General features: G+C 47.5%; 8 protein-coding genes across 8 annotated transcripts; 1 reads left to right on the forward strand and 7 right to left on the reverse strand.

Annotated features, from left to right (window-relative positions):
* Nucleotides 1-410: 410 nt before the first annotated feature.
* On the reverse strand, nt 411-3,703 carry H6S33_007177 (uncharacterized protein; the record flags this gene model as incomplete). The annotated part of the gene is made up of 9 exons (XM_044838530.1): nt 411-1,464; nt 1,523-2,122; nt 2,186-2,210; nt 2,631-2,714; nt 2,765-2,794; nt 2,854-2,964; nt 3,017-3,068; nt 3,168-3,236; nt 3,299-3,703. 9 exons carry the CDS (start codon nt 3,701-3,703, stop codon nt 411-413), a joined length of 2,430 nt encoding a protein of 809 aa, XP_044689341.1.
* Nucleotides 3,704-8,532: 4,829 nt separating this feature from the next.
* Nucleotides 8,533-9,742, reverse strand: H6S33_007178 (uncharacterized protein; the record flags this gene model as incomplete). The annotated part of the gene is made up of 8 exons (XM_044838531.1): nt 8,533-8,654; nt 8,723-8,829; nt 9,011-9,101; nt 9,153-9,193; nt 9,408-9,425; nt 9,482-9,492; nt 9,624-9,648; nt 9,726-9,742. The coding sequence occupies 8 exons, from the start codon at nt 9,740-9,742 to the stop codon at nt 8,533-8,535; spliced, it is 432 nt and encodes a 143-aa protein (XP_044689342.1).
* Nucleotides 9,743-10,351: 609 nt separating this feature from the next.
* On the reverse strand, nt 10,352-10,660 carry H6S33_007179 (uncharacterized protein; the record flags this gene model as incomplete). The annotated part of the gene is made up of 1 exon (XM_044838533.1): nt 10,352-10,660. The coding sequence occupies one exon, from the start codon at nt 10,658-10,660 to the stop codon at nt 10,352-10,354; it is 309 nt and encodes a 102-aa protein (XP_044689343.1).
* A 104-nt stretch (nt 10,661-10,764) lies between these two features.
* H6S33_007180 (uncharacterized protein) lies at nt 10,765-10,995 on the reverse strand (the record flags this gene model as incomplete). The annotated part of the gene is made up of 1 exon (XM_044838534.1): nt 10,765-10,995. One exon carries the CDS (start codon nt 10,993-10,995, stop codon nt 10,765-10,767), a length of 231 nt encoding a protein of 76 aa, XP_044689344.1.
* A 2,141-nt stretch (nt 10,996-13,136) lies between these two features.
* H6S33_007181 (uncharacterized protein) lies at nt 13,137-18,265 on the reverse strand (the record flags this gene model as incomplete). Its single annotated transcript, XM_044838535.1, has 10 exons — nt 13,137-15,648; nt 15,704-16,333; nt 16,381-16,405; nt 16,458-16,631; nt 16,706-16,792; nt 16,852-17,053; nt 17,107-17,355; nt 17,426-17,485; nt 17,539-17,764; nt 17,820-18,265. The coding sequence occupies 10 exons, from the start codon at nt 18,263-18,265 to the stop codon at nt 13,137-13,139; spliced, it is 4,611 nt and encodes a 1,536-aa protein (XP_044689345.1).
* Nucleotides 18,266-20,063: 1,798 nt separating this feature from the next.
* H6S33_007182 (uncharacterized protein) lies at nt 20,064-20,333 on the reverse strand (the record flags this gene model as incomplete). Its single annotated transcript, XM_044838536.1, has 1 exon — nt 20,064-20,333. The coding sequence occupies one exon, from the start codon at nt 20,331-20,333 to the stop codon at nt 20,064-20,066; it is 270 nt and encodes an 89-aa protein (XP_044689346.1).
* Nucleotides 20,334-23,632: 3,299 nt separating this feature from the next.
* On the forward strand, nt 23,633-24,547 carry H6S33_007183 (uncharacterized protein; the record flags this gene model as incomplete). The annotated part of the gene is made up of 6 exons (XM_044838537.1): nt 23,633-23,689; nt 23,750-23,856; nt 23,898-24,001; nt 24,071-24,129; nt 24,354-24,394; nt 24,463-24,547. The coding sequence occupies 6 exons, from the start codon at nt 23,633-23,635 to the stop codon at nt 24,545-24,547; spliced, it is 453 nt and encodes a 150-aa protein (XP_044689347.1).
* A 2,444-nt stretch (nt 24,548-26,991) lies between these two features.
* On the reverse strand, nt 26,992-27,389 carry H6S33_007184 (uncharacterized protein; the record flags this gene model as incomplete). The annotated part of the gene is made up of 3 exons (XM_044838538.1): nt 26,992-27,077; nt 27,139-27,213; nt 27,263-27,389. The coding sequence occupies 3 exons, from the start codon at nt 27,387-27,389 to the stop codon at nt 26,992-26,994; spliced, it is 288 nt and encodes a 95-aa protein (XP_044689348.1).
* Between the last annotated feature and the right edge of the window lie 402 nt (nt 27,390-27,791).

Raw genomic sequence — 27,791 nt, forward strand, 5'->3', positions numbered from 1 at the left:
TCTGTATGTCATAAATTGCTAAGTGAATTCCAATGAAAATAAAACCAATAAGATACAAACTGCTAAATCATTACATATAGACCGCAGGCGCCCATCACAAATGTCAATTTAGATAAAGAAACAACCAGAAAGATAAAGAAATGAATATAGAATACGCAAAACCTACAGTAATCGAGCTTGAAGATGAGGAAAAGCGGAAATTGATTCCATATAGGAGGTGTCGGGATCACCATGCAGTCCACAGTGAGCCAATGAGATCCTTGAACTGAAAATAGTTTCCATTGGGGGGAACAGAGATTTTCTCAAAATAGGCTTATACGAAACACAAAACCATCACACTGCCTGGATGTGATGATGGAAAGTGAAGAAGCTATTAGGTCCATGGGCCCACAAGAGCCTCTATTGGCCAGCTAACCAGTAAACCACCGGAAAACCTGAATGATTGGTTGCAGAAAGGGCACTGTCCACCGTGGCGGCGGTTCGACAACGAAATCTGGTGCTGGAGTGCGAGACGCCAGATAATTTTCGATTAATTCAGTAGCTCTTTGGGAGCACTTTGGTAATGATCTCTGCTGAACCCGCTCTAAAACGTCGCCTGGAATCTCTCCTCCATTATCCAAGAGCTTTGTAAGCATTTGAAGATGGTCGTATTCGATAGCTCTTTCGAAAAGAGAAACATCGTCGGCATCGATCATCGTTGCTGCGTTAGGAGGCCAGTACTGGTCGGTAACATGGATACCAAGGAGCGCAAAGATGAATAGGTAGTGGCACTTTGATCCTATATAGTCGTGCAACGAATCCCATGGTATCGCCTCATTTGCGACCTCCCAAAGTGTGCTAAATGGTTCATATCCATATGAACCCTCCATCCATCGTTGCCGACGCTCGGGCAACACAAGCATATTAACACTATGAGGATAGCTATCGACGTCCTTTCGGGGACTTTTCATCATATGCGTACCCCAATATTCGTAGGCATATCCAATTCGACGTATTATATTGGAAGGGGTGGTATCTCCCTCCGAATATGGCAATGCTAAAATTGCAGCACAGCCTTCTGCCATCATGCGATGCCCATCTCCCTCCAGGTTCTTCTCAACTAGAAACTCTCGAACTGATAAATGTGCAAATCGCACTACCCCTAATTCACCGTCGATGTCGACAAGGTTCTGACAAAGTTTGAACAAATGATCAAAATCCCATCCACTCCATCCATCCTCTTGTGCAGACCATCTTACGGCCTCTGTCCATGTGTCAAGTTTCAGAGGTACCTGCGAGCACATGATCCACATCAACGCTCTTTTTACTAGTATTGGTGAAGATCCCGGTAGCCGCTCGATCCTCTCATAAATCAGATCATAACTCTGTTGCAGCGTATCTGGGAGACGCGATAGATTCTTTTCCACGTCCTCGGCAATTTGAAACTCACAGATATATGGTATCTGTAGAGCGACCCATTGGAACCTGGCATGGGTATCCCATCAGATTATTCATTATAGGGTGGCGTAGAATCTCTACTTACATCCCATCAACCTTTTCTGAGAGAGCGTTCTCAATCTTATCCCTTAAATCAGGGTGGACTGAGCCACCAAGTAATCGCTTTTCCAGAATAGCCTTATCTATCTCACGCCTTATAAACTTGTTGATGTCTTTCTGGTTATCTCTAGCGCGAATGTTAATCCTGGGTACATCCTCTAACGCCAACTCTATATCGTTGCTCATCCGGCTCGATATAAAGATCTTGACGACAGGGGTGGAGCGAAAGATGATGAACTTGATTGCCTTCAATAGTTCCAGCCGTCCTTCCATCTCCATTTCATCCAGAGCGTCAATTACGAGAGTGGTTGGCTGACTAATATTAATGATCTTGACTATGAGCTCTTGACACTCATCGCAATCCAATCGCTCTTGGGAGCCGTTTCTTTCTCGAGACTCATAAGCTGAGACCAGCATCGCGGGAAGGTTCTCGGTACATGTCCCCAGCTGTTTCAGAAGGCTGGCCAAAATGATGGCCGGATCACGGCGATCTTCCTCTGTTCTAATGCAATAAAAGTATGGTATGGGCCGCTGGCTGTGGGCGGCCCCCGTAGGTCTTTCTGTAAGCCGTTCCACAACTGCCGACCTGTAAAGAAACTCATTAGCCTTCATCATGATCTTACCAGCCTTTGTTAGAGCTATAACTTACGCAAGTCTGGTTTTACCTGCCCCTGCTGTAGGTATAGCAGAACATCGTCAGTAAAATCAATGTTGGATGCCATAATAGGTTCAGATACTCCATTCCCAACGCCTGGGGCGTCGTCCGATAGTGTCAATTAACGGGAGATTGAATTGAGTTGGGTGTACATACGTATGCCGTGCAGCCATAAGACACGGGACTCCTGGGACCTTTCCCATTCAAGGAAGTCGGGGTGGTCAAAAAGCCATTCCCCCGTATTCTCAACTAAACCTTTTTGTATCTCCCGATGATGATTTATATATTTCATTGATGATAGCCATGTAAGGATTTCCTTTCGTCGTGTTACTATATTCCAATTACCAACACTGGTCAGATACATTGCCGATACTTGGGTGGGGGAAGCTTTTAGAAGAAAGTCTACATTCGAGCGATTTGTATAAAGCGTCTAATTTACGAGCAATGTCGCTCAATGGAGCATTCAGCTTGGTCAAGATCTCCTGTAATTCTCCAAATCGATTACGCCCATCATGAATACCCTCTTTTATGTGGGTCAGTTGAGAGTAAGCGTAATGCGGGAAGAATAACTACCTCTTAGCTCGCGATCTCTAATGCGCCGAGCTATGAAAATAGTTATGTCAAAGTCCGTATATCGAAAAGCATACATTTAAAGAGCTTACATTGAGCATCAACCGTTGACGCTGTGGTGTCGATACTCGATGCGCTCTGTTCAAGCAAGACTAGTTTTTCTTTTGTATCGCCACATTCAAAAATAGCTGATACAATTCGACCTACTTTACGTGAGAATATATTTTAATACGCGGAGCAGAATGGGCCACATACCTACTCCTCCTTTATATATTTTCTTCTTCGTCCTTGCTATGAAATCAAGTATCTTGGCATATAATTGAACAATTTGAGTTTTAAGATTCGTCTCGATAGTGGAGAGTGGCTGAAAGCTTAAATAGAGTGCTTCATATATGCTTGTTCTTACCATAATATTGACGATACGCTCAATTCCCAAGAGAGATGCTCCCATGGATTCTTGACTATTCACTGCCACCTAAGATTCCCTCTACCATTAGCTCGCTCAAGGTCTAATGTGACAGGGCCGGTTTGAATTACCTGCAGGATAAATCGGAATGCCGCCCAGGGGAGCGCCGCGTGCACCGGATCATACTGGACAATTGTATCGCCCACCTTGATGAATGTTTGCACCCATGAAATGACTTTGTCCGCGATATCGCTGGAGCGGTAAACCTGTCCCTTCCATTTGAACTCGTGCGAATTACGCTCACAAAGCTTCTTCTGTACTGCCATGCTATCTAGAATATCTTTGATGATGTCGCCACCGTTAGATCGTTGGAGTGATTCCTGATCGCTTGGAGAGAGACTTTCGAATGCTTCCTTCCAAAGAAGCTCCGATATGGGGTTCAACGGAGCATTAAAGGACCTGGAATGAGAGGCAACAGGGGGAGAATTCATTTCCTGGTTGTTGGATATTTCGCCTCCGGTTAGCGGAGTAGTCATTTTTGTAGGCAAGTTTGGTAAATGTTATAATAAACGCCCGGAAGTTATTGAGCCTTTAGAAGTACTTTCCTTCGTGTCCGGTGATGCGCTGATGACCTGAGTTACTTCTAATACTGAGGGAATCCAAGCCGACGGTGAGAGAAGGTGTGGCAGTTGAGGTCACAGGCTTTTGGGCCTGGTGATGTATATCGTCGCAAGCAGGACAGGACGACTGCCGGAAGAGGCCGATACAGGTCGCAACACTTCACGGCTAGACTTAAACAGTTTATATCAGTACTCAAACTGACGATAGAAAATCTTTAATCCTACTGTAGTAATACTATCGCGCAGCTTGGCTAAGAATCCAAAACCTCGAAAACAGCGGAAGGGATCTGTCAGATCTTTTGCCAGAATACGAATGTTTAGAGACTGAGTGACTAGGTAGCTTAATTGCGTTTATATTAAAAAAATTTCTTCCTGTCTCCCGTTGTGGTTGATGAGACTCACTCTAGCTGAGGGTGTTGACGTGTCCTCCGCTATGCAGTACCAAGAGCGGGGTTATTACAACCACCAATGAAATTCATGCGCATATATGCAATTACAAAGCAAACATCTAAAACCAATCGAAGCACAGCGCCATGTTATATATTCAGTGTCGGTGTATACTAACTGTCGGTAGTAATTATTATTTTACTCGCTATATATTTACACCCCGGAGATGAATTAAGCAAAAAAAAAAAAAAAACACCCCGGAGATGCATCATGCCCAATCACTCGATCTCTTGGAGATCAAACTGTTGAAATAAATAATAATAATAATAATAATAAATAATAATAAATAATAATAAATAATAATAATAATAATAATAATAATAAATAATAATAAATAATAATAAATAATAATAAATAATAATAAATAATAATAAATAATAATAAATAATAATAAATAATAATAAATAATAATAAATAATAATAAATAATAATAAATAATAATAAATAATAATAAATAATAATAAATAATAATAAATAATAATAAATAATAATAAATAATAATAAATAATAATAAATAATAATAAATAATAATAATAATAATAATAATAATAATAATAAATAATAATAAATAATGATGATGATGATGAAGTCGTATAGGTGTGGTCTAGTCTTGTAACATAGTGTCGACAAGCCTACATGTAGGTGTGGTCCTGGTCATGGACCTGGCGTACTGGCACGCTAGACCTGGTGCTGGCACACTGGACATGGTGCTGGCGCGCTGGACCTGGTGCTGGTCACAACGCTAAAATGTGTCTATATTGCTGTGGTAGTGCTACGGTATTGCTATGGTATTGCTACGGCATTCTATGAAAAATATACTCCTTGAAATGCCGAAATGATGCAGCAGTCCCGAAAATACCGCATTATAGCAAGACTACCGTAGCACTACCATACTAATCCCTGCCCCATTTTTGGTATTGTATATATTGACAGATATGCTGACATTCATATGAGTATTAGGACATTGCTCCTAGGCTCGCAAAACAATTCCAACACAAACCACCCACCCACGCTCCTGGCATATATTCATACGCAAAAGGCCCCTCCGGTCCGCAGCTTTCATGCAGGCTACTCTAGCCTTGTGAATCGTACGAAGCGCATCAGTATACCCTCCGCAACAACGGCACGACCCCACAGACCTCGACCAGCTTGAGGCGAGGGGAGTTACATGCCTTTTGCATGACCCGCATGCATCGGAGTATCGAGCCGAGTAGTAACACCTCATGGACCACCCCACCACCGTCAGGTGGCCTAAGTAACTCCCCCTTCCCCGCCCCTCGAACCAAATCGCCACCGCCCCCCCCTCCGGGGGCAATATGTGCAGGTGCATATCCCAGTACCAGTAATACTCATCACTCTATATGCAGTCCTCGCGCACCCCACAGCACGGGGCGCGAAGGTTCTGTTTCGTCAACATCTTAAAAATTCGTTGATGGCGCCATGTATCTCGGCCACACAAGTATCCCGGCAAAAACCTAATACACCGAGAGCCTATTTACTCCATCGTACCACGCTAACCTCTGAGGGAGTTTGTTGGGGTGCGGCGCGGTGTGATGTTCTTCGACGGATTCCACCCGGACTTTTATTTTTGGCAAGGGCGCTGGCACTCATGGAGGAATGGTTCTTTTGAAAGGCTCAGTTGAATCTCCTCATCCCTCTCTACACTTGTCGAGAAGCTCGTAACCCTCTTATCCCGGTAAGAGGAAGTGTCTATTGGTGTAAATAAGATAGGCTCGTATCCACGGGGGGTCGGAGCACGGCAATATCGGAGGTGCTCCTTTCGGAGGAGCGGAGCGAGAGAGGTGGTGTGTTCGGAGCTATTATTTTTATGCCCGGCTTTGTGGAGCAGCGGGACTAAAGGTGGAGAGAGAGAGAGAGAGAGAGAGAGAGAGAGTGTTCATATCTATTCGATCGCAGTATACGGTCCTGTGTACAACCCCCCCGCGGTGTAAGGTCCGCCGGACTCCCTACGACATCCTAACCTAACACACCTACTACTTGCACCACCACGTCCGCTCAACGCCCTTCGCATCCTCCCCATCCTCGATCGCTCCCCCACACAACCGCACCGCTCCGAAAGACACCAGCACCCCACCGGAGTAGCGCAGACGGAACACAGCGCGCCAAACAGCGCTCTCGAGATCTTACCATCCCACCTACTCCACACACCACACTAACCCTAACCCTGCACGACACGTAGTAATCGCCAGCCGGGCAGTAGGCGTAGTCGGGGTATCTGTCCTTTGTTTCCCAACATTGGAGGTAGTGCGGGATGCGGGTGCAGTGTTCCCAAATCTCGCCTTATCTTGTAATCCTTCGACTCAGTCCCGAAAGTCTCGAGACAATGGTCAACCTCGTCAACGTCTCGAGAGTCGAGACTTTTCGTTATGTGACCACGGGGCTGGGAAAGCACTGCAATTATGCTTCTTAACGCAGGGTCTCCTTTATTTTCTTCATGTTATTTTTGGGCTGAGGCTGGAGAATTTATTCAGGTGATGGAAAAAAGTAAAAAACGTCTCGAGACTTGTCTCAAGACCTCCGGACATGACCTTGTCCCGTCTTGTTTTGCTAATGGCCTCAAGACTTAGTCTCGAGAGAACTTGTCTCGTGCCCATAAACTCATCAATATACCCCCCCACCCTATTCGCCCCACGCCCATCCCGCCCCCACTGATAAACCCTGGGAGAACGGCCGCGGCGATGAAGCGAGTGATATCCTGCGATTAGTGTCTGAACTTTCATTGATTGATGGATAATCCATTACTTAGACTGCGGAAGCCGCAGCGGAGTATGATACTACTGTTGCGTACGCCGCTTCAACCCCAGCTCAGAGCGCCAAAGCAAGCATCCGCTCTCAACGCGGGTCCTTCTCGGGTGAGGAGCGATCCCGTGAACCACATCCCCTCGCTACAAGCATCCCACCTCGTACTGCTGGCGGACGGTGCTTCTGGTTACGAGAACCTAACGGCACTCGGTGAGGCTAAAGCAATTGCAAGGCACAACACCTCACTAAATTACTCGTAGAATGTAAGGTAATGGCTCATGTGATTCAAGTGATATCTTGTGACTAAGGCCGGGTTCGGGATGGCCTATATCGCTGGACCGGGGGAACCTCGTTATACGGGAGCTCATTACCCCCTAGACCGCACACCAGGGCTTCCAATGGGCCCCGTCTTATATGGGCTTGCCCGGGCTCTTAATGGGCTGGGCTGGGCTGGGCCTCTACTTAGATAGATGGGCCAGGCCGGGCCGGTGTCTTTTCAGGCCCGGGCTATGTTCCCTGGGCTTGGGCAGGAGAACTGGCGTTTTTCGAATACGGAAATACATTTTTGTAGAAGGAAAACGATTAAAGTTGCTGAGAAAAGTCGAACTGCATCGATTTTAATCCATGTCATGCTCTTTAAATTCATATCCCCTATTGATGGGCCACTTGGGCCCAGCCCGGGCCTTGTTAAATGGGCTGGGCTGGGCTAGGCCGCGCTGGGGTATTTTGCGGCCCGGGCGAGCCGATTGGAAGGTCTTCCGCACACGCACAGTGCCAGTGTTCGCAACGGGGCGGTCCGTCGGTCCCGGAGGTCAGGACCGGACCGACTACATGCTGTATTCGGTCTTGAGGAGGTATCCGGGACTGACTACCGACTATGGGGCTAGGACTACCGACTATAGTCCGGATTATAGGTTTGTAGCTTGGCATATGCTGTGGCGCTGCCATGCAGATATCTACAGTCCTGTATTGATATCTATAGATATCTGCGGTCCTAGCACGGATCTACAGTCTGCAAGGGCCAGCCGTTTTCCCACACACAATTTTCGTACATGAGCCCAATATATCAATTCTCCCACATACTTCTACATAGCCGCCAAAACCGAGTGATCACTCATGACCCTATAGATATCTATAGTCCGGCGCCTTAACTATAGTCCTGGCAAAATCAGGGACTGGACGGACCATGACCATATAGTCCGTCCAGTCCGGAGGGACTGCCAAGTCATCTATAGATATCTATAATCCGGACCTGACCGTTGCGAATGTCACACTGTGGTGGGGAATCTGCCTGGCTACAGCCTGCATCCTCCTGCCACCAAGTAAAAACATATCAAAATCCTCCTTTGGCAATTGCAATATGTCGTCCCTGCTCTCTAAAACCGCGGCTTTCTAATATGGCGACCCGCCATATAGGAATCTTGCTAAACTGACTAACGTCGCATTTGGACTAGAGAACGTTGAATTAGCGCTGCTACTGTGCTTTTAGCCTATCTTGGTGTTGTGTTTCCGGTGCTGTGTCTCCGGTTCTTTCCCTACTTTGATATTACCACCGCGGTTCGGGTTGCGTCTGGTGCCCTTGCGGCGAGCTGGAGCCTCGTAGTAGGTGGGCAACGGTTCTGCGGCTTCCCGGAGGTGAAGGGCAGCTTGTGGAAGTCTTGAAAGCTCTCTAAGTCGATATCCTCATATCTCATCAAATCCAAGACCTGTCAGAGCCTACCGTACCCACCAAGCGGCGGAGCGCAGATGTCTCAGCGGTGTTGCGCAGTATCGAGATATTAGCAGTGTAGTGTAGCCCCCGGGTTGAACAACGTCTCATGTTGCGCTGCGATCTGGGGAAGAAGCAATGAAGAAATTGACTTCTAGTTTTGTTTTACTGGTCGTGTAGTAGCGGGTGGGCCATGGGTATCTGAGCATTTGCGACACCCGCTGTTGTAGGCAGCCCACGAACGCCGGCAATCCACGAACAAAACTAAATTGTTCGGCAAATGCCTAGGAAAGCGACGAACAAACAGATATATCGAATATGGCAGGCAGTTCGTGAACGCTTCACCGGTCATGATAATAATGAAGAGAATAGAGTGTGACCGGATTTTATCCGACTCTAGAGAATTATGTGAGCGAGGGACTAGAGTTTAGGGGTATATCAACATACCTATAGGTCCCTCGTTACCTTTTGAATGCCTTATGCTGGTACTGTAAATACCCCAAGGGAGTATTTTCGGATGGCCGGATTTGCTGCCAAGTTGGTGTCCGAGGTAATCACATTCTGCTGGTAAATAATGGGCCGCTCGCGAACTGCCTGGGAATATTTACAGAGCACGGTATATAATTTATTCGTCGCTTGCCTAGGCATTTGCCGAACAATTTAGTTTTGTTCGTGGATTGCCGACGTTCGTGGGCTGCCTACAACACCCGCTCTCTGGTGCTGGTGGATAACGTCAACCTCGCCAAGGGGCAGTGGTTGACAATAGAGTAAATTACAGCTCTTTCGCCTTCCGCGCAACGCATATTGTCAGATGCTTCGGCGATTAAGGGTCACGGTAGATGCAAAGATGTTTTTTGAAGTTGGTTGGTATTCCTGCGTTGATAGCAGGGCGCTAAGCGCTATTTAGCTAGCCCCTACGGGATGCTCCGCGCGAATCGGGCCGCTGCAGGGTATAGCTCGCTTAGCGCTTGGCCTGCAGGACCCACCCAGCAACAGATCGCAAATCCAATCCTAACTCACCCATCTAGGCTTTCCATAGCTTCAAGCAAGGGACACTGCGGACTCTGCGCTTTGTGCGCAATCGGAACATCTCCCGTCACTCTGCCCGCATGCTGAAGGCTCGTTGCGAACCCTTTCCTCTCTGATCTTCATAATTCTTCCTCCGCGGGCCAAGATTCGAATAGAATATCGCTTACCTCATAGCCACACCCCACCCGGCTTGCATCCCACGCGACCCCTCTTCCGTATCCCGCACCCTTCCTTCCCCAGCGCTCACAGGAGTGATATTCCACACCTACCCTCCACCCGTCGGGCGTCTGAATAGGTGAGTCGCGCGCACTAGGGGGCTGCAGTTTAGCCCTGCGCCAGGGGTACTCTGTGGTTGGAACGGATCCTGCCGCGCGCGGAATAGCGAATAGCACAGTATGTCAGAGAATCCCCGCATTTAACAGCTATACCCGCGCTGCTTTAACAGCTCCCGCGGCGATCATTCCGATGGCAAAATCCAGGTTGCCGCACTCCCGAGAGTATTTTGTGGTTCGCGGGGAAAAATAAAAAATAAATGCGCCGTCAGCACAACACAATTCGCGTCTTCAATCAGTAGCTAATCAGGAGAGGAGGCTAACCAACGAATTCGTTGTTTAACCCTAACCATAGTCCACAGCCTCTCCGCTGGCTTGTGGGCTCTCCGCTGCTGTTGTCGTCGCACTAGAACGAGCGGAAGGCTCGTGTTGTGTTGTGCAATCGGGTGAATGGTGCACAGGGAGCTGGCGACGAGGCCACCCGCTAATTAATCGCGGCTCTACACCGACTATATTTTGGCTCTCTGCAGTTCTGCTCACGTCGTTTTGGAGCGCGGGGATGTTGTGGCGGCGGTGGAATGTGGATTGGTGCTTTGCGAGACGGATGGCGTCGTGGTTTGTATCAGCCGGCCATCGGAGCAGGCGAGAGCGCATGCCGGCTGGTGCCGAAGCTCTACCAACCGCGTACCCCGGATCCAGTCATCAACCCGCAAACAACGGGCCGGGTCGAGCCGTGCCCATCAATAGTGCATCCCCGCTCATAACGTCTCACCTCTCCGGCGGCGCTCCCCTCTCCTGCTGATGGTGGTGATGTACTCGGCGGGGGTCTTGGCCTTTGCGGAAATAGCGGCTCTTCTGCCTTCTACAGCGCGTACAGCGGGGTCTGTGTCGTGTGTGGAGTAGTGGCATGTAGGCGAAGGAGGCTGAGGTGGATGCGCGAGGTTATGGATGACGTTGTTGAAGTGGTGTTGGAGTTCCGTCATCGACATGGATCTACGGAAATGGCTAAATCATGATGTAGTCTCTATGTGGTTAGTCAGATGCGAACTGCGAGGCGCGGATCGGGCCGTTGCAGGGTGAGGCCTCGCTTAGCGCTTGGCTGGGCCCTGCCAAGAGCTGACCGAATGTAAGATGGGGGAAGCCGTCTCGGATTGCTGAACTGCACAGGATTGACCACCACCCTCCTCGGGCCTACGTGCTCCCGCGTTCACCTCACCGAAACCCGCCGCACCGAGACACCCCGTCCACCCATGGATGGCCAACCCGGTGGCTGGCCTGAAACAGTCGCCTTCTCTACTGATGAGGGTGCAGCTAGCGACGGTGGTCAAGAATTTGAGGTTTCACCCACATATATAGATAGACCTACAAGTAGAAGACTAGAAGTCCCTAGTATAGGACGTAGTATTAGTACGAGGTTTGGGAGGAAACTGAGGGCACATAAGTAGCAATTATAGGCGCAATCATAGTATAATAGCATCGGGTCCCGCTTAGTCACTTTCCCGGTGCCGATCATTTCCCCAGTAGAATACGTTATTAGGACACTACTCCCGCTGTCGTGGACTTGACTAGATATTGCTCACACGCTGAAGACGTGCTTACTACTGAGGACTCTTGTCGGGCCATTATAAGTATGAGTTGAGCTAAAGGCAGTTCGGCAAATGGTTTCATTCCCTTTTCACCTCACCCACCGAGTGCGAGGTCGCTGCGAACACTACGCTTTGTGTGAAAAAAAAAGGAGAGAGAGGTAAATTTCGAGTTTTGCGTTTTGGAAAGAGCTCCACAATCCGGGCCAACGCAAGCTATTGGATAGGCTCGTGGCTGGCCTCTGCCCATCACTCTTGTCAAGCGCCATACTTAAGGTCGCTGCTGGATGGGGTGGCTCTTTGGGTGTATTCCGATAAAGTAAGTACCTGGTTGATAGGGCGTCCCAAGGACACCAATGGGCCAGCCCGGGCTGAAAAAGAGGGACAGCCTGGCCCGGCCCATGCTATCAAAACCACGGCCTGGCCCAAGCAAAATAGCCCGGGCCAGGCCCGGGCTAAATATACTGCCCGGGCTTCCATGAATAGGGGTGTTCGTTGGCAAGAACTGAGTGGTCGTCCGTGCGAACTGATCTACATCTGCTTGATTCATTGTGGTCATGGGCTGGAGTTGAATAAGATCGAATGTGCTACACCTTTATGGTAAAAACAGTATAGATACATGTATCACACTCCTTCGAACAACTAAGAGTGTATGAACACCTTGAAGCCCGGGCGTGACTATTTAGCCCGGGCCAGATATTGACCTCCGCCCGGCCCGGCCCATCAAATAAAACCTATGGCCCGGCCCGGCCCGTCAAAAAATAGCCCGGGCCGCCCATCTCAACCCACGGTCCATTGACGTCCCTGGGGCGTCCGAATCAGACTTCCTGCTGAATAGGACGCTATTACGACTCGGTCAGAAGGGCCAAATTGGATGGTCCGGTAAGGATTCAGCCCATCCGTGGATGGCGGAATCGGGGGATAATTGGGAATAGTGCGTCCGTCAATGGGAGAGTACATGCTATCCTTTGAACACTTTCCAAGCATGCTCTGCCGTAAGAGATCAATCACATTCCTCGGGTGTCTCGTATCACTCGTCCATAACTTCAATTTGGATCGAGAATCTTAAGGGAGCACTTCCAACGACTGGCTCTAGTGTTTTTGGATGTCAACACGCCCCTCGGTATCAATTCTCCCAATATATGGGCAGGTAGAGCTGAGGTTTACTTAAAAATCGTATGAAATGAAGTAAATGAAAGCAATGAACGAAATGAAGGAAATGAAGGAAATGAAGGAAATGAAGGAAATGAAGGAAATGAAGGAAATGAAGTAAATGAAGTAAATGAAGTAAATGAAGTAAATGAAGTAAATGAAGTAAATGAAGTAAATGAAGGAAATGAAGTAAATGAAGTAAATCATCATGTGCTTCAATAGCCAAAACCAGAAAAAAGAGATTGATCCGAATACAGTCAATCCCGGTGTAGGTTTTAATACCCATATATCGTAGTCGATTCCCGCAGATATGGCCTGTATACCGGCACCAAGAGCACTAGACATCGTGTTCGGCTATATGGAATGATGGACCGCTGCTGAAATGCCCAATTGCCTTAGGATACAACATCGGAGTTTGGCCTCAGGGGTCCCGGGTGTGATACGTCCGCGATGTTTGGATCGATGTCTTGACGCGATAACAAAAGCTTAACCGATTCAGTGTGACCTTTCTTGACTGCGTGTAATAGAGGTGTCAGGCCACAGTGATCCTGGCAGTTCACATTAATCCTGTTACTCTGTAGTAGCAACTTCATAATTCCTAATCCGTTTGGTTTGCTTGCCGCGTATATGAGAGGTGTCTGGCCACTTGAGTCCCCCATATTTACATCAATTCCGTCAAACATCAACAGAAGGTTTAATATCTCTCTATGTCTATGTTCATTGTCATCCCTGGGATAATTCGTCTCTGGCCAGAAGGGGAGGTAGCGCGGGTATTGATGAATGGTAGCTTCCCTGACTAGACGCTCTACGGCAGGGTGTCGGCGCACACTTGGTGCATTTGTCGATCCCCTAGATAACGCTACCGTGCACCTCACAGGGCCACAGCGGCACCATAAGTCACACATTATGGCGAGTAAAAGTGGTGTTTGTCCGCCATTGACCCTGTAGTTCACATCAACGTTGGCAAATCCTAGGAGGAGCTTCATGAGGTTGATATCGCATCTGTCTATGGCGAATGAAAGTGCTCTTTGGCCGTCTTTGTCATTAGCATTGACATCGAGCCTATCCGACTGACACAATAGCTTTATCATTGCTGTAGAGCCTGTCCGTAAAGCCAAAGAAAGAGGGGCCACGCCGTGATGGTCCTTGCAGTTCACATCGACCCTGTCACATGCTAACAACAAGTCGACAAGAGTTCTATCGTCGCGCGATACAGCCCATGTCAATATCGTTCGGCCGTCTCTGCCCACATGATTGACATCGACCTTCTCACACCATAACATCAACTTGACGACTTCTGTACTACCTCTTTGTACAGCCCTATGAAGTGGTGTTTGGCCGTTTCTGCCCATCAGATTGACATCGACCTTTTCACATTGCAGCAGCAACTTGACGACATTTGTATTGTTACTTTCTGCAGCACTGATAAGTGGCGTTTGGCCGTCACTGCCCACCCGATTGACATCGACCTTGTCACATGCTAACATCAACCTGACCATCTCTGTACCACCTCTTTCTACAGCCCTATGAAGTGGTGTTCGGCCGTCTCTGCCCACATGATTGACATCGACCTTGTCACATGCTAACATCAACCTGACCACCTCTGTATCACCTCTTTCTACAGCCCTATGAAGTGGTGTTCGGCCGTGTCTGCCCACATGATTGACATCGACCTTGTCACATGCTAACATCAAGCTGACCACCTCTGTATCACCTCTTTCTACAGCCCAATGAAGTGGTGTTCGGCCGTCTCTGCCCACCCGATTGACATCGACCTTGTCACATGCTAACATCAACTTGACGACTTCTGTACTACCTCTTTGTACAGCGCTATGAAGTGGTGTTCGGCCGTGTCTGCCCACATGATTGACATCGACCTTGTCACATGCTAACATCAAGCTGACCACCTCTGTACCACCTCTTTCTACAGCCCAATGAAGTGGTGTTCGGCCGTCTCTGCCCACCCGATTGACATCGACCTTGTCACATGCTAACATCAACTTGACGACTTCTGTACTACCTCTTTGTACAGCGCTATGAAGTGGTGTTTGGCCGTTTCTGCCCATCAGATTGACATCGACCTTTTCACATTGCAGCAGCAACTTGACGACATTTGTATTGTTACTTTCTGCAGCACTGATAAGTGGCGTTTGGCCGTCTCTGCTCACCTCATTGACATCAACCCCATTTTCAAGCATAGCCCTAGCTATATCCACGAGGTTATAGTAGCACGCTACCCAAAAGGGTGATAGCACCTGACTTCCGGGACCCTGAATGCAGGAGGTATGAATTCCGATTTTGAGGAGCCAGTCTCTGTATTGAACGGAATCAGTGAGGAACTGTTTCCACATCTTGGAAAGTACTCGGGATAAACAATCGGCGCGCGTTAAATAAATGCTCCAGTTCAGAGTGGCATAATGCACAATTTCCTGCATCAATTTGTTCTGATTGTGGAAGAGTAATGCGGTTAGACAAATTGCGGCCATCATGTTGTAGCAGGCACGATCGTCAAACCCTTCTACTCTCAGCAAAAACTCTTTCACAGAGAAATGAGCGAACTCCATGGTCTTCAGCGCATTGTTGTAAACAACAAAGTTCTGGCAGATCGCCAAGATGTCTGATCGTTCCAGACATAGTAAATCCTCATCAAGTTCCTCTCCCCCGAACTGGATGGCAAGACTCTGAACAAGTAATTGCGCTGAACACTTTGTGTGGACGCTCATTAAGAATCTGAGAATGTGCTGTCGCTGAAGACGATCTCGATCGGAATGCACACTGTAGTCCGGATGAAGCATGCGATTGTATGTCTCGGTCAATGTTTCCGGAAGCTCTTGCAGAGCCTTTCTAACACCATTATACGTTCTTTCTTTGCACAGGGCTACGATCTGTAGTTGCGCCCACAGGAACCTACGCATATCATGATTAATAGATGAGAGGGGAATATAGGGAGGTGAAGATATACATTCCGCATGACCTAGACTTTAGGGTGGAAATAACCTCCTTCCTAAGCTCTGGAGTTACGACTTTACCCAGAAGTAAAGGCAGATCAGTATCCCTGAGCTTTCCAGGCTCACAGCGGCGATCGATTTCTTCCTCGATGAAGCTCTCAATGTCTTTTTTATTGTCCTCTGCACAGAGGTAGTAATGTATTGTTCCACTGAAGGCTCTCTCAATATCATCGTGATATCGACTGGCGATAAATATCTTCACTTTGCTCCGAGACATAGACACAATGAATTTCAAGGTATTGAGCAGGCCACCTCGGGTGTTGTAATAACACTCGTCCAGCGCATCAATGATGATAGTGGTTTTTAGGTAATAGTTCGATAATGCGAGAAGTAAATCTTTACATTCATTGAGATTAAGAGCACCAGAAACGTGACCTTGATTTTCTCTTTTCCTGTATTCATCCAGGATGGGTTTCGGTATCTTGTTTTGGTTTGGTGGTACCTTGAGGCAAAACTGTTTAAGGATAGTATTAAGGATTGGAACTGGTTCTCTGCGCCGCGGCTCCTTGTAGTCACAGTAAAAGTAAGCAAGGATGTGATCGTTGCTCTCAGCTTCGACCTTTAAGGTGTCGATCACGTAGGATCTTTATAAAATAAGCTTCGGTGAGAATAGTCAAGCAGGAGCACTCACGCCAACATGGTTTTGCCGGATCCAGCTGCAAAATAAGTTAGTCCTGAACGATATGTATATTAGTGAGGCAAAGTTACCATCACCGCGCAGCCAAAGGATTGACGATTCATCCTCTTTAGCCCACTTTTTCCACATATCATTTTCCAAGAGCCAGCTACCACTTCCTGGCTGACGACGTTCGCGATTGAAAGAATGGTGATCTTTAAACTCTATTGTCAAAAGCCAGCACAAAATCTCCTGACGCTTCACCTCTATAATGAGTCAGCATCAAGATGAGTCAAGACCAGTAGTCATGAATAAAGGTTGGATCGCTGCTTAGGCAAACTCAAGAAATGTTCCTGGATAAATTTGCGGAAGCCACTCCTGCTGACTGAGACATGTATCGTACTTTCAAGTGAGACCCATTGTCCTTCTTTAACACATAGTAGAGTTAGAAAGTTTTATTGCGGGTAGAAAGGTTGATGTTCAAACCTTGCACATCTTTGACCAAGTCGTCTATCCTTTTCTTAACAATCTTGTAGTATTCACATTCTTGATTCCCAAATTTCACTAAATCGGAATGGTTACGATCGATGGGGAAAGTATCTTCCAGGTCTTTACTAGCGGCGGTCGCTGAATGCTTTTTCACCATCATAGCCTCTCGGCCGCTTCGTTTCCAGCCCTGTGCCGTCTCCTTAAGGGTGTTATCTTTGGAACCACGTTGAGAATTGGTTTTGGAAGTCCTACCTCGACAGTTGGCGTTGGCATTGTCTCATATATCGAAATAATCTTGATACCGCCTGTTTTCTGTGATTTCCAGAATTGCTCAAGAAGGCTGAGAAAGCTTGATGACTCATCGAGGTCTTCAAGTAGTTTTGCATTTGGTTGAGCCTTCACCATGGACATGAGCGCTTCCACATTAAGGCCATGGTGGGGCACTCCGAAGAGAAGAAGCGCAACGCAAGATACTAGTACGGATCGATAGTTACAGAGTACCTATACAGTTAGGTTGATATACATTACCTTTACGTCCAAGCATCTATTTAGGTATAGAAACAATACATACATGTTTGATCACAAGGCCGCCAAGGCTGTGAGCGATAAATATAATAGGTCGAGATTTCTCCTAAAATACCGTTAGCTACGCATCATATTAGGATTCGGTCGGTTTAATCTCACCTCTTCGGAAGCTCTTACTGTGGCAAGAGCTTGGAAAAATAATTCAGAGAACTCATGGATGGAAGCATTCGATTTGTTATTCAGGAGGGTTGAGTCATAGCCGTAGGTCAGGATACGGGCATTGGGGGCATGCTTTGGGAGCAAATCCCTAAGCCACATGGTGTTGGTACTGCGTGATTTCCATGACCCAAACGCATGCCCTGCTAGGCCAGTGATAGCGATAATACTAAAGCACTTGTTATTGTCATATCCCCTTCAATCGATCGGGGAGAAGAACATACTCAACCACTGCTCTTGCCGGATTACTTAAGGGTGTCATACCGAAAAAATTATAATCTACAATGGTGTCTCCAAGCAGATCGAGAGTCCTTGAGACCGGCGAGTATCGGAGGCTGGGTGGAGCTGAATGGAATGTTACAGTCGCCACTTGGGATGATCTAGCTAAGGCATCAGCAGATACTGCTGATGGCGTAAGCGACCACCCCAGCACGTTTTGTTCATTCGGTGGGGTTTCACTGGGCAGGCTGTTGAGGATTTTCAAAAATTGGTCTTTAGATATCGTCGTAGAAATGTTTAATATTCTCAATGTGAAACCGGGCTTTTCTGAGGGCGCGGCCAATCTGTCACTTGGCGGAGTGTGTGTCTCGCCTATCTTTTGACGTTTGGGCATGATACTCATATCGCTCGCCGGGGAGTGTGTCTCATCTGTCGTTTGGCGTTTGAGCATGATATTATTGTAGGTGTCTTTTTATTGATGTGGTAGATAGTTTATTGCGGGGATCGCTTCGCGGGGCGATGATGTGGCACTTGAACATGGTACGGTTACACACATAACAAACGGAGCTTACTAAGTAGACTGAACGCCCAATTGAGTGAGCGGACTGAGAGCAGCCAGTAATCGCAATATCAAACTATTGGACAATTGCCATTAATGGCTTATGCTCCGAAGTTGCAGGGAAAGGCTGCGACTACCGCATAGGAGCTATGAATCGCCTGTTAAAGCTGTGGCTCACAAAGCTATACAGTTCAGAGGTTTCAAAAGTCCGCGGTGTTAAACAGTCGGACTGGTCCATAAATAGTCGGTCCAGCCCAGTCCAAGCTATTCTGTTAATGGTCGAGTTCAGTCCATAGTTTGAATCAGACTGGTCTGACTACTTATTTTGATATTCCTTATTTTGGCGTTTTATTGCTTTACTCCTCATTAACTCCGAATCGATTTTACCCAACACCGCCCCTCGCCTCCCTCACCGGTCCCAAGACATCCCAGTCTCTACTATCAAACTAATATGACAATATCATGGAACAGGATTTCCATACCATAGAACTGGTTTTTGATGAAGGATATGATAGTTGGCAGAAATATTATAGACTGTATAACTTGGTGGTCGGACCGGTCCGAAGCTTAAATAGTCAAGTCAGTCCAGTCCGAGCTTGATGATAGTTGGCCCAGTCCAGTCCAAGGCAGAATTTGGACCGGTCCCGATTACTGAGACCTCTGGCTATACTCGGAACTTCATAGGGTTTTTAAACACAACTAGGTGTACATACCCGCAAAATACTGCATGAGGCTCTGGGTTTTGATGGTATGCAGACCAAGCTGTGTTCAAAAGCGCTATGAAATCAGCCCACGAGCACGGGAATTCATGGACCTTGCAGTAAATGACTAGGCAATTGAGAAATAAGTTACTATAGCGTACATATGAAGACTGTCAGGGAGTTCGCAAACCCATCCCGGCAGAAGATAAGTGAAAGCTCATGTGCTGGCTCAACCGGAAAGATTGTTTATCCAGGAAGTTTCGTGGGTGAACGGAACTTTTCCTCAACAAACCGGGTTTGAAGGCCTTCAGTCCAGTCAGGAAGTTTGAGCTAAAACCGGCTGACCCAGCAAGTCTTGACTTACCCGATCTCGCCTGCTAGAACAAGTCCGGCTATGTTGATACCGTGGTCACCGATTCAGAGTAATATATTCATCATGATATTTATACTCTCCATTCACCACATGCATATGTAACCAAGTCCTTACTTACAACTCCGAAACTGCGATGAGCTCAGAAGCAGGTTAAATAAATGAGGAATGATATTCTCATTTTGTAAAACTTTGTTGTTTCACATTCTGCATGACCAGACTAATACCGTCTCGAGCTAGTTTTATGATCAGACTCGAGGGAACTTGTCATATCTTAGGCTCAGCTCGGCTTGCTCGTGAAAAAATCAAGGGCTCGAGCCAGGCTCGAGTCTATAATATCTTCCTTAATAGGGCCGAATATAGCTGTAATCCTGAGCAACGGTAACGAATACGCCCAAGACAGGGGAATTTAGGGGCTAATTGAGACATACATAATCATTACTTTGTTTGCGAGATCCGGGATGGTGCAGTCTGCCCTCTTAGTATTTTTCGCAGGCGTCGACGGTTTATGGAATAAGCGACTGTTTAAACGAAAGGGGGACGCACCCACCCGCCGCAGTCAGCCGCATCGGGCTTCTCAATTGCAATGTCGAGACAGTGCTTACAAATCACTCGATCATCAAATCTGAGTCGGGTCAGTGCCCCCAATTCCATACTCTACCCAAGCAAGCTGCGAGCCACCCGCGACATCAAGTCCATACCAGGTGCTGTGGTGCAATAGAAAATATTGATAGAAGCGCTGGCTTGGTACGTAGGCCGCATGGCGGCGGCGTGGCGGCGGTATGGCCGCGGCACGGTAGCAGCGATAGCTGGCACTTGTGCGGCTGCTCCCGGCTTGCTGGCGGCCAGTGTAATCGAGCGGCGACAATCTGGTATGAGGAGCGGGCATGATACGTAGCTCAAGAACCATAGTTAAATTTGTACGATAGAACAATAAAGGTCCTGTGGGTGTGGTAGAGATCCGCGACTCCTCGCTGGAAGTGATATCATGGAATATCACTCGGTCAAAAAGTATCACTCGCCCTCGCAGCGGGTGCGGGGAAATTTTTTTTTTTTTGTTTAATTCATTAATTGCATGCAAACCGTAGTTTATGGCAATATCACACCACCCCAGAACTACCCATCTGCCTCCACCACCACCTACAAAATCAAATAACAAAAATAAAAATAAAGAAAAGTAACTATCTAAAATAAATTCGTCTCGTCTCTCTTTTCCCCCCTTTGTCCCTCAGGCCAAGTGTATCCTTTCCCTCATAGCTACTGTACATTGCATCATAGTCTTCTTCGTATCTGAAGAGTCCCCGTCCCATCGTTACCTTATTTTCGTATCTCCCAGTCATTTCGTCTAACGGGGCAAGTTGAATGCCTTTTTCATGTGCTGCCCCAACCAATACTGGGACTTCTTCGCTATCTTTATACTATGCCCATCCCCGAAGGGTGTATACCTCGTCGCTTGTCCTGTTCCATTCTTGAACTTTTTCCTGCATCTCAAGCACTCGGGGGTGCCTCTGTCCCAATATCTGTAACATCTTCACTTTTGCAACCGGGGGTGAGTGGGCCGGTTTATTCTCCAGGGGAGAGTTGTCTGGTCGGAATATATGCGGGAGCGGGGGATTGATTACTTCATTAATTAAGCGGGTACGGGAGAGCTTCCCCGTTTGATCCGCTAGGAGGCTGTGACAAGCAGGTATTGAAGCCAAGACACAACGAGATGTGTTTCTTTCGAGCTCGTAGACCGCCAGGGGAGTTAGTGAGACGGGCCCGTCCGGAGAAATTTTATGTCGGAGTGATAGGTTGCTACGCTGGGAATGGTAGGGCGTTGCGGTGGTAGGTTGCGGTGAGTGTAGTTGTGTGCTGGTGCGCATGGGTACAATTCCGTAGCAGAGTGCCGTAAACACAGTCTCGGGGTGGTGTTAAAAAGTCCTTGCCTTTTACATACTTTTTCCTTCTAGCATGCCCTCTTCTTCCCTCAGGCGCTCGAGTGGCGTGGGAAGGCTTGTCACCACAACCAAAACACACCTCCGCGGTCTCATCACATACACCGTAAACGACGCCTTGCCCCTCCACCCCCGGATGTTTTGTCCGTTTCACGAACCTCTGGAAATAGGATATGGCGAACGTGTCGCAATATTAACGTTAAAGCAAGCTCCTATCCTACCTACTGCACAAGCAACCCCAGCACCAAGTACCTCCGCATGGTGGTGGAGGTGGTTCCTATCTTCATCTATAGGCAGCGTATCTATCTCTAATAGCACTAGAAATGTAACAGTTAGTGTATACTACAGCCAAAGTTCTCGTGGAAAAGTCACCGATCGATGTGTTAACTATCGGGGACTGCTGAATATGCATCGATAATTCATCAAAGTTATTCGCTTCCTGGTTCCTTTCCGCTCATGATGCCTTTCAGGATGTCTTTCCGCGAATGCTGTATGGGCGGAACTGGTATTTGTATCCCTTATGATACCTCAACTGTTTGGCTTTCGTGCGAGGCTCGCCTGATGTTACGATGTCCCATATTGGCAGCTTTAAGTAACAACTTAAGTGATAAGCCTGATAGGCGAAGTAAAGGATTTGTTTAGCCTTGTTTCTCAAAAAGGTCAAAATTTGTCTGTTTTTGGCAAAAGCCTGACATTTGCTCGTTATTTTCTTCAGATCACGTTTTATCGAGGCGTTTTCCGGCAATAGGCTCAAAAAGCACATAGGAATTAGGGAAATTGCCCTGGTCTAGCGGGGACTAGGCGGTAAAAAAGGAGATTTCATGGGTTTTGGTTACAAGTAGGCACTTGGAAAATATCAAGCCGTGATCTTGTATCGTTCCTCTACACACTCTAACACCACCATTCCCTCTATCACCCCCGTAGACTCCACATCTACACCCCTCATCTCCCAATCATCAAAATCATGGGCTAATTCGCAAATTAATCAGCGGATCTGGCACATACAAGTATTCCAGCATCAAATCCATCCATCATCAGCAGATCCAGCGGCTCCGTCGCCGAATAAAGTAGCAAACCCATCACAGAGCCTAGCAGCTAACACAGTAAATCTACCTAGGAATGCAGCACCATATCTAACATAACCAAGCGAATTCAGCGAATTTGTTTGATAGGAAGGCAGGCAGGAGGACGGGCAGGCAGGCGGGTAGGTAGGCAGGGAGGCAGGTAGGCAGATAGGTAGGTACTTGTAGGTAGATAGATGGGTAGTCGATAGGTGGGTAGATAGGTAGGTATGGCGTGGGTAGGCGGGTAGCCTGGCAAACTTTAAAGACAAGCCTACTCGTGCGTCAGGCCTTTCCGACGAATAAAGAGTATTAAGTTTTATTAGCCTGACTAGATATAAGTTTAGTCAAATCATAATATTGCAAGGGAGTGAAAACGCAATAAGGTCTTAATGTCAAAAAGGTCCAACATGGGACTCATATCAAATGCACAACGTTTTAACTTTTAACCAAATATCGGGAATTCCCAAACCTGAACTGAGGTTTGTCTACAACCGTTGTAACAAACCGGTTTACCTGGAAGAACGGGTAAACCACTGGAAACGCTGCTGGGATGGGGACGGGAAAATGTCCCTGGAACGGGGGGTTAACGACTGGGGCGGTGTTGACGAACGGTTATAATTTGATGCATCGCCCGCCTAGCTATGTGATGTGTTTTAGTGTCTTTACTTCGTCTGGCGCGGAAATCCCGCCCTCCGCCACCCCCGAGGAAAGAGCGGAATTTGGATGGCTTTATTGGCATATCCTGTTCGAATAATGGGTTTCTCGTGCGTCCTGACGGGTGGGAGGCGTTGGTGGGAATATCAGAACATTTCCGTCATCATGGGCCCAATTCGACCCTTTCTATAGGGTGAAGCAAGGTGTGTAACAGATGCCAACCAAATTGTGTAATGATAAACTTTCATACAACTACATGTAGTCCTCCTAAATATCATAAGAAAATAAAACGATAACTCATAATCGTAACAAGATATGTTCTTCCAAACCAGTAGTCCTGCTAAAGGGAATCGGAGGAAAAAAGAATGATAAACCACGACACCCCCCCCCCCCCCACAACCCGCACACACACACGCGCGCCAAGCCTTCCCCTCGCCGGCGCTATTTCAACTCGTCACATCCCCACTCCGACTACTCCCCGCCCAATTTGTCAACAGCCTAATCATCTTCGCCACCCTCTCCCCCTCCTAAAAATGTTCCGTCACATAATCCTCCCCCTCCTCGCATCTCTCCTCCACCCTCTTCCTCTTGTCTCTCTTTTGCGTCGCCTTCCTCATTACCGCAAGGCCCCTCTTCACCGTGTTTAACAGCTGCCCATACCGCGCCAGCGGCAGGGCTCTGACCGCACCGTAGCCGATGAAGTCTGCGGTTCAGAGCCCAGCGCTGAAACTTTTCTAGCCGGGCAGGGGAGACCTGGGTGAGTGTGAGTGTCCTTTGGTTGAGGTAGTCACCCTCTAGGAAGGCTGTGATAAACGCGAAGAACGCGGAGATCTCCACGCGGGGGCCGGGGGTGGGGTTTGGCGGGTCCTCCGGTGATGTGGCAGGGCCCCGACCTGCAAAAGGTAAGGGAGATGCAGACGACGGCGGCTCTGAGGAAGACCAAGGGTGAGAGCTAAAGGATGATGCGGCAGAAATCGGGATGTTGGAACTTGGGGCGGTGTGGAGGCATGGGGGTGCAGTGGTTGTTGATGTGAGGTCGAGAGGATCCCTGACAAAAAGGTCTCGAGACCTATCTCTAGACCTCCGGATCTAGTCTCGTCTCGTCTCGTCTTGTTAAAAAGTCTCGAGACTTAGTCTCGAGACAACTTGTCTCGTGCCGATCACTACGAGAGATAGGGGTAGAAGGTAGTAGTAGAGGGAACGAGGCTAGTAGAGAACTGTGTTGATAGAAAAAGTTTATGTATGTGTGTAAAGGGTGCAAATGGTGAAGAGGTACACGCCTTGATATTTGCGAAGTACTTAACCCTGATAGAGCCTGATATATGTCATGCAATCCTGAGAAAAGGTCATATTAACACCCAAGACGTGCTTTTTTGAGACATAAGGTCTTCCTTCCGCAAACCTGGCTTCTAGGAATACCCGTTCCAACGCCAATGCTTCCTGGGTGAGCTACTTGCTCCCTCGATGAGCCGACTTCAAAAACAACCAGTCCAGTCAGGAAGTCGAGGCTGAATCAGCTCACCCAGGAGACTTCAAGGGTAAGCATTTTCATTCAAAAACTTCCTGGACATGCGAGTGTCGGGAATGAGCTTAAACATTGGAAAGTGGGTTTTTTTTTTCAACCGTATAGTCCTATTAATTGCTATAGGTCCTTGAACATTTTCACCTGAACCCACCGATCAATAACACACTAGGGTATTCACTTCTTTAGATACGTGCTCTTATGTGCATGGACCGCTTAAAATAATCGACCGCAGTGTTTTCCGAAATATGTATGAGGGGGAAATACTCATCACAACTTGTACAATATATATAGATGCCACCGACTAGTACGCCAAAAGACAATCGAAAATTACTATAATACTACTAATATTTCCTATTCCAGGACATAATACAGTCACTGGGCAGATATTCAAGCCCACGGAAATGATGGCAAATAAGCCTGTTAATCAAGCAGTGTTGTAATGGCGTATATTTTGAGCAGTGAAAACCCTACTTCTTTATTCTCCGACCCTGCAATAAGACTCCCGGAACTCGAATCATAATTGGTAGTTGCCCCTGAGTGGTACGTCTGGCGCAATATCATACCATTCCCGGATAATACAATATAGGACCTTGCGACATTTTCAGGCAGTTGGTGATTGTGGTCTCAATATGTATGCTAGTATACCAAAAACCGTCAAAGTAGCCGTTTGAAACAATTAATGAGTTATCAATCAATGAACGAAGAGTTAAACGACAAAAAAGACACAATCAATTAATGGGGCGTTATGAGCCGAGTGATAATATGTATGTATATGCTTGGTGCTAGAGGCCGAGTGATAATCTATGCACCGAATTCCACCCGCCGACGAAGTCAACATCCCATGTTTTAGAAGACTATGGCTTCTTCGGATATGTTCTCACCTGTAAGGTGGACGTGTCTACCTACTTTTAGTGACCGTTCCGCCGATGAGTCGTGGTTTTTAGATAAACTCATGCCCTCTCTATGGTAGCAGACTGTTGGAGGAGGTTTCAGTGAATATGCGGTTCAGGTGAGTCGATAAGTCATTTTGCACCGTCACCAATGAGCTCTTCATATTGCTACAAGGTGAGTGAGAGTAATAATCCTTTGCAGTCCATTCAGATGTATTGCATATATATTTAACTCTCGGTCATTTCCGGAAACGTAAATTTTATTTTGTACTGTTAATACCAGATTTCCCTATCTCTGAAGACGAGGTCGAGTTGTCTGGGAGTAAAACTTAAAGCCAAACCTTACCCTCCTGGCTTTCTACCGCGATGGCTGTTGAATTGCACCGGGATCACTGTTGACCGATGAGCGGAGGTGACTGTTGATTTCTATTACTACCTCCGGGGATAATAATAACAACAACCTGTACTAGAGGCGTACAGCCCGGCGAAATTTCTTTGTCCTGGGGATTATCCGCGCGCTCCTCGGTCACTGTAACTGGGGAACGGTATTTGGTGGATAATATGAATCGTCTGTTCGCGAACCGCCTGTCATATTTCGACATGTGATAAGTTTCTTTTTCGAAAGCTACCTACAAGATATACATAAATTTTATTTGGTTTAATTCATTCATTGCGTGCAACCTTACAGTTATGGGAATATCGCACTTACCTACAATTTATATGTATCCATGGGTGTTTACCGTGAACCATTGTTTTGGTAGCCTATTGAGCAACCTTCTTGGTGCAAGCTGCCGGTTGGGAGAACACCCGTCGTTCTTTGAACCCGAGTATATATACAAATTGCAAATCCTGCTGGCTGCTTTTGATCTCATCTCATTATATCGCAAATTTTTATTCGCTATGGCAAGGGTTTTCAATAAATCACATATTGTTCAACTTAAAGTACATATGCTTTCAACTCAAAACGCTCCTTTGCCTACTCTCATCTTTTCCGGGCTTTCTGCGGTGTGGTACCAGTGGTAGTGTCTTGTTCTTCCGGAGCTTTGATGCTGAAAGAGCACTTATTGACATTGCTAAGATTCTGGATGGTGACCCGGCGTGTTCAGGCTACTTTCGATTGCCGAAGAAATCCCTAGCGCGCCCTTTATCGCGTTCTTCTCATTGGGGTAGCGTGACGTGAGGTTAGGGGTGAAGGAAGATCCCACGGGCTAGGCGCACCCTTAACACCATCCGGACCCACAGATCATGTGATGCCCCGATGGGACTGGTGCCGGGCTAGGCGCACCCTCAACACCATACGGACCCGCAGATCATATGATATCCTACAAGAAAAGAAGACACGAGATAGGGGCGCTCACTCAGCTTAGCGTGAAAGAAACGATCGGCCTTGCTTGAAGGGCGAGGTACCCTGCCTACTATGAATCCAGCAGCCGACGGCGTCCCTCGAGTCGTTCTCAAAGCCAGGTAGTCGATAATGTTACAAGATCATGTTCTCGATGCGGGATTTCGTCCGCAGGACCGTCCACGACCTATGGTGTAACTGTTTCTCGAGAATCTGGCTGACTGAATAAGTATGTAAGTTGGTGGTGGGTTGGAGGAGAGGGAGGGGGTGTAAAGAACATACATTTCGGTTGTAATGTCGTATAAGAAAAAGTAGTCGATCTAGTCGGGTATTGCGTGACGCGACAGTTTGAATACACTTCTTCCATCAGTTCAGAACTCTTGTATGAGTTGGGCGACTTAGGTACCTGCTTGAACCTTGCAGTGTTTGCTTAACCGGTTAAGCGAAAAAAATGACATACTCATCCACCCAAGCGATAACCTGTCAAACATCAACCTGGGTAGTGGTAGCCAGCAGTCTCGTGCTGATCCCATACTAGCAGCAAGTGGGAGGGCTAGGTGCGAGCCTAAGCAGGCAGGTAGTGAAGCTAGGGAGGGGGGGGAAGGTGGTGGAGCTGGTACTCGGTGATACGAGAAAGAGGCTCTGTGGAGGGATCTGGTTCGCTAAGGAAACCATGTGGCACAGGACCGTATGTAACCTTCTTAGTGCCAAGCCTGCACCGCATCCGCGTCCGCATCCGCCAGCAAAACCCCCCCCCCCCCTTCTCCCTCCCCTCAGCAAGCGCCGCCGCCGCTATTGCCGGAGGAGTTCTCGACGAGGGGACCGCATACTGTGCGGTGGTGCTGCTACCTGCACGACAGCATATAGCATCCGGACGGGGCTCAACGTCGCGCGCGTCTTTCCGTAGTATAGGCGCAGTGCTACACTGGCGGCGC

Source organism: Morchella sextelata (genome assembly GCF_020137385.1).
Source record: "Morchella sextelata strain SCLS chromosome Unknown scls_22, whole genome shotgun sequence".
NCBI lineage: Eukaryota > Fungi > Ascomycota > Pezizomycetes > Pezizales > Morchellaceae > Morchella > Morchella sextelata.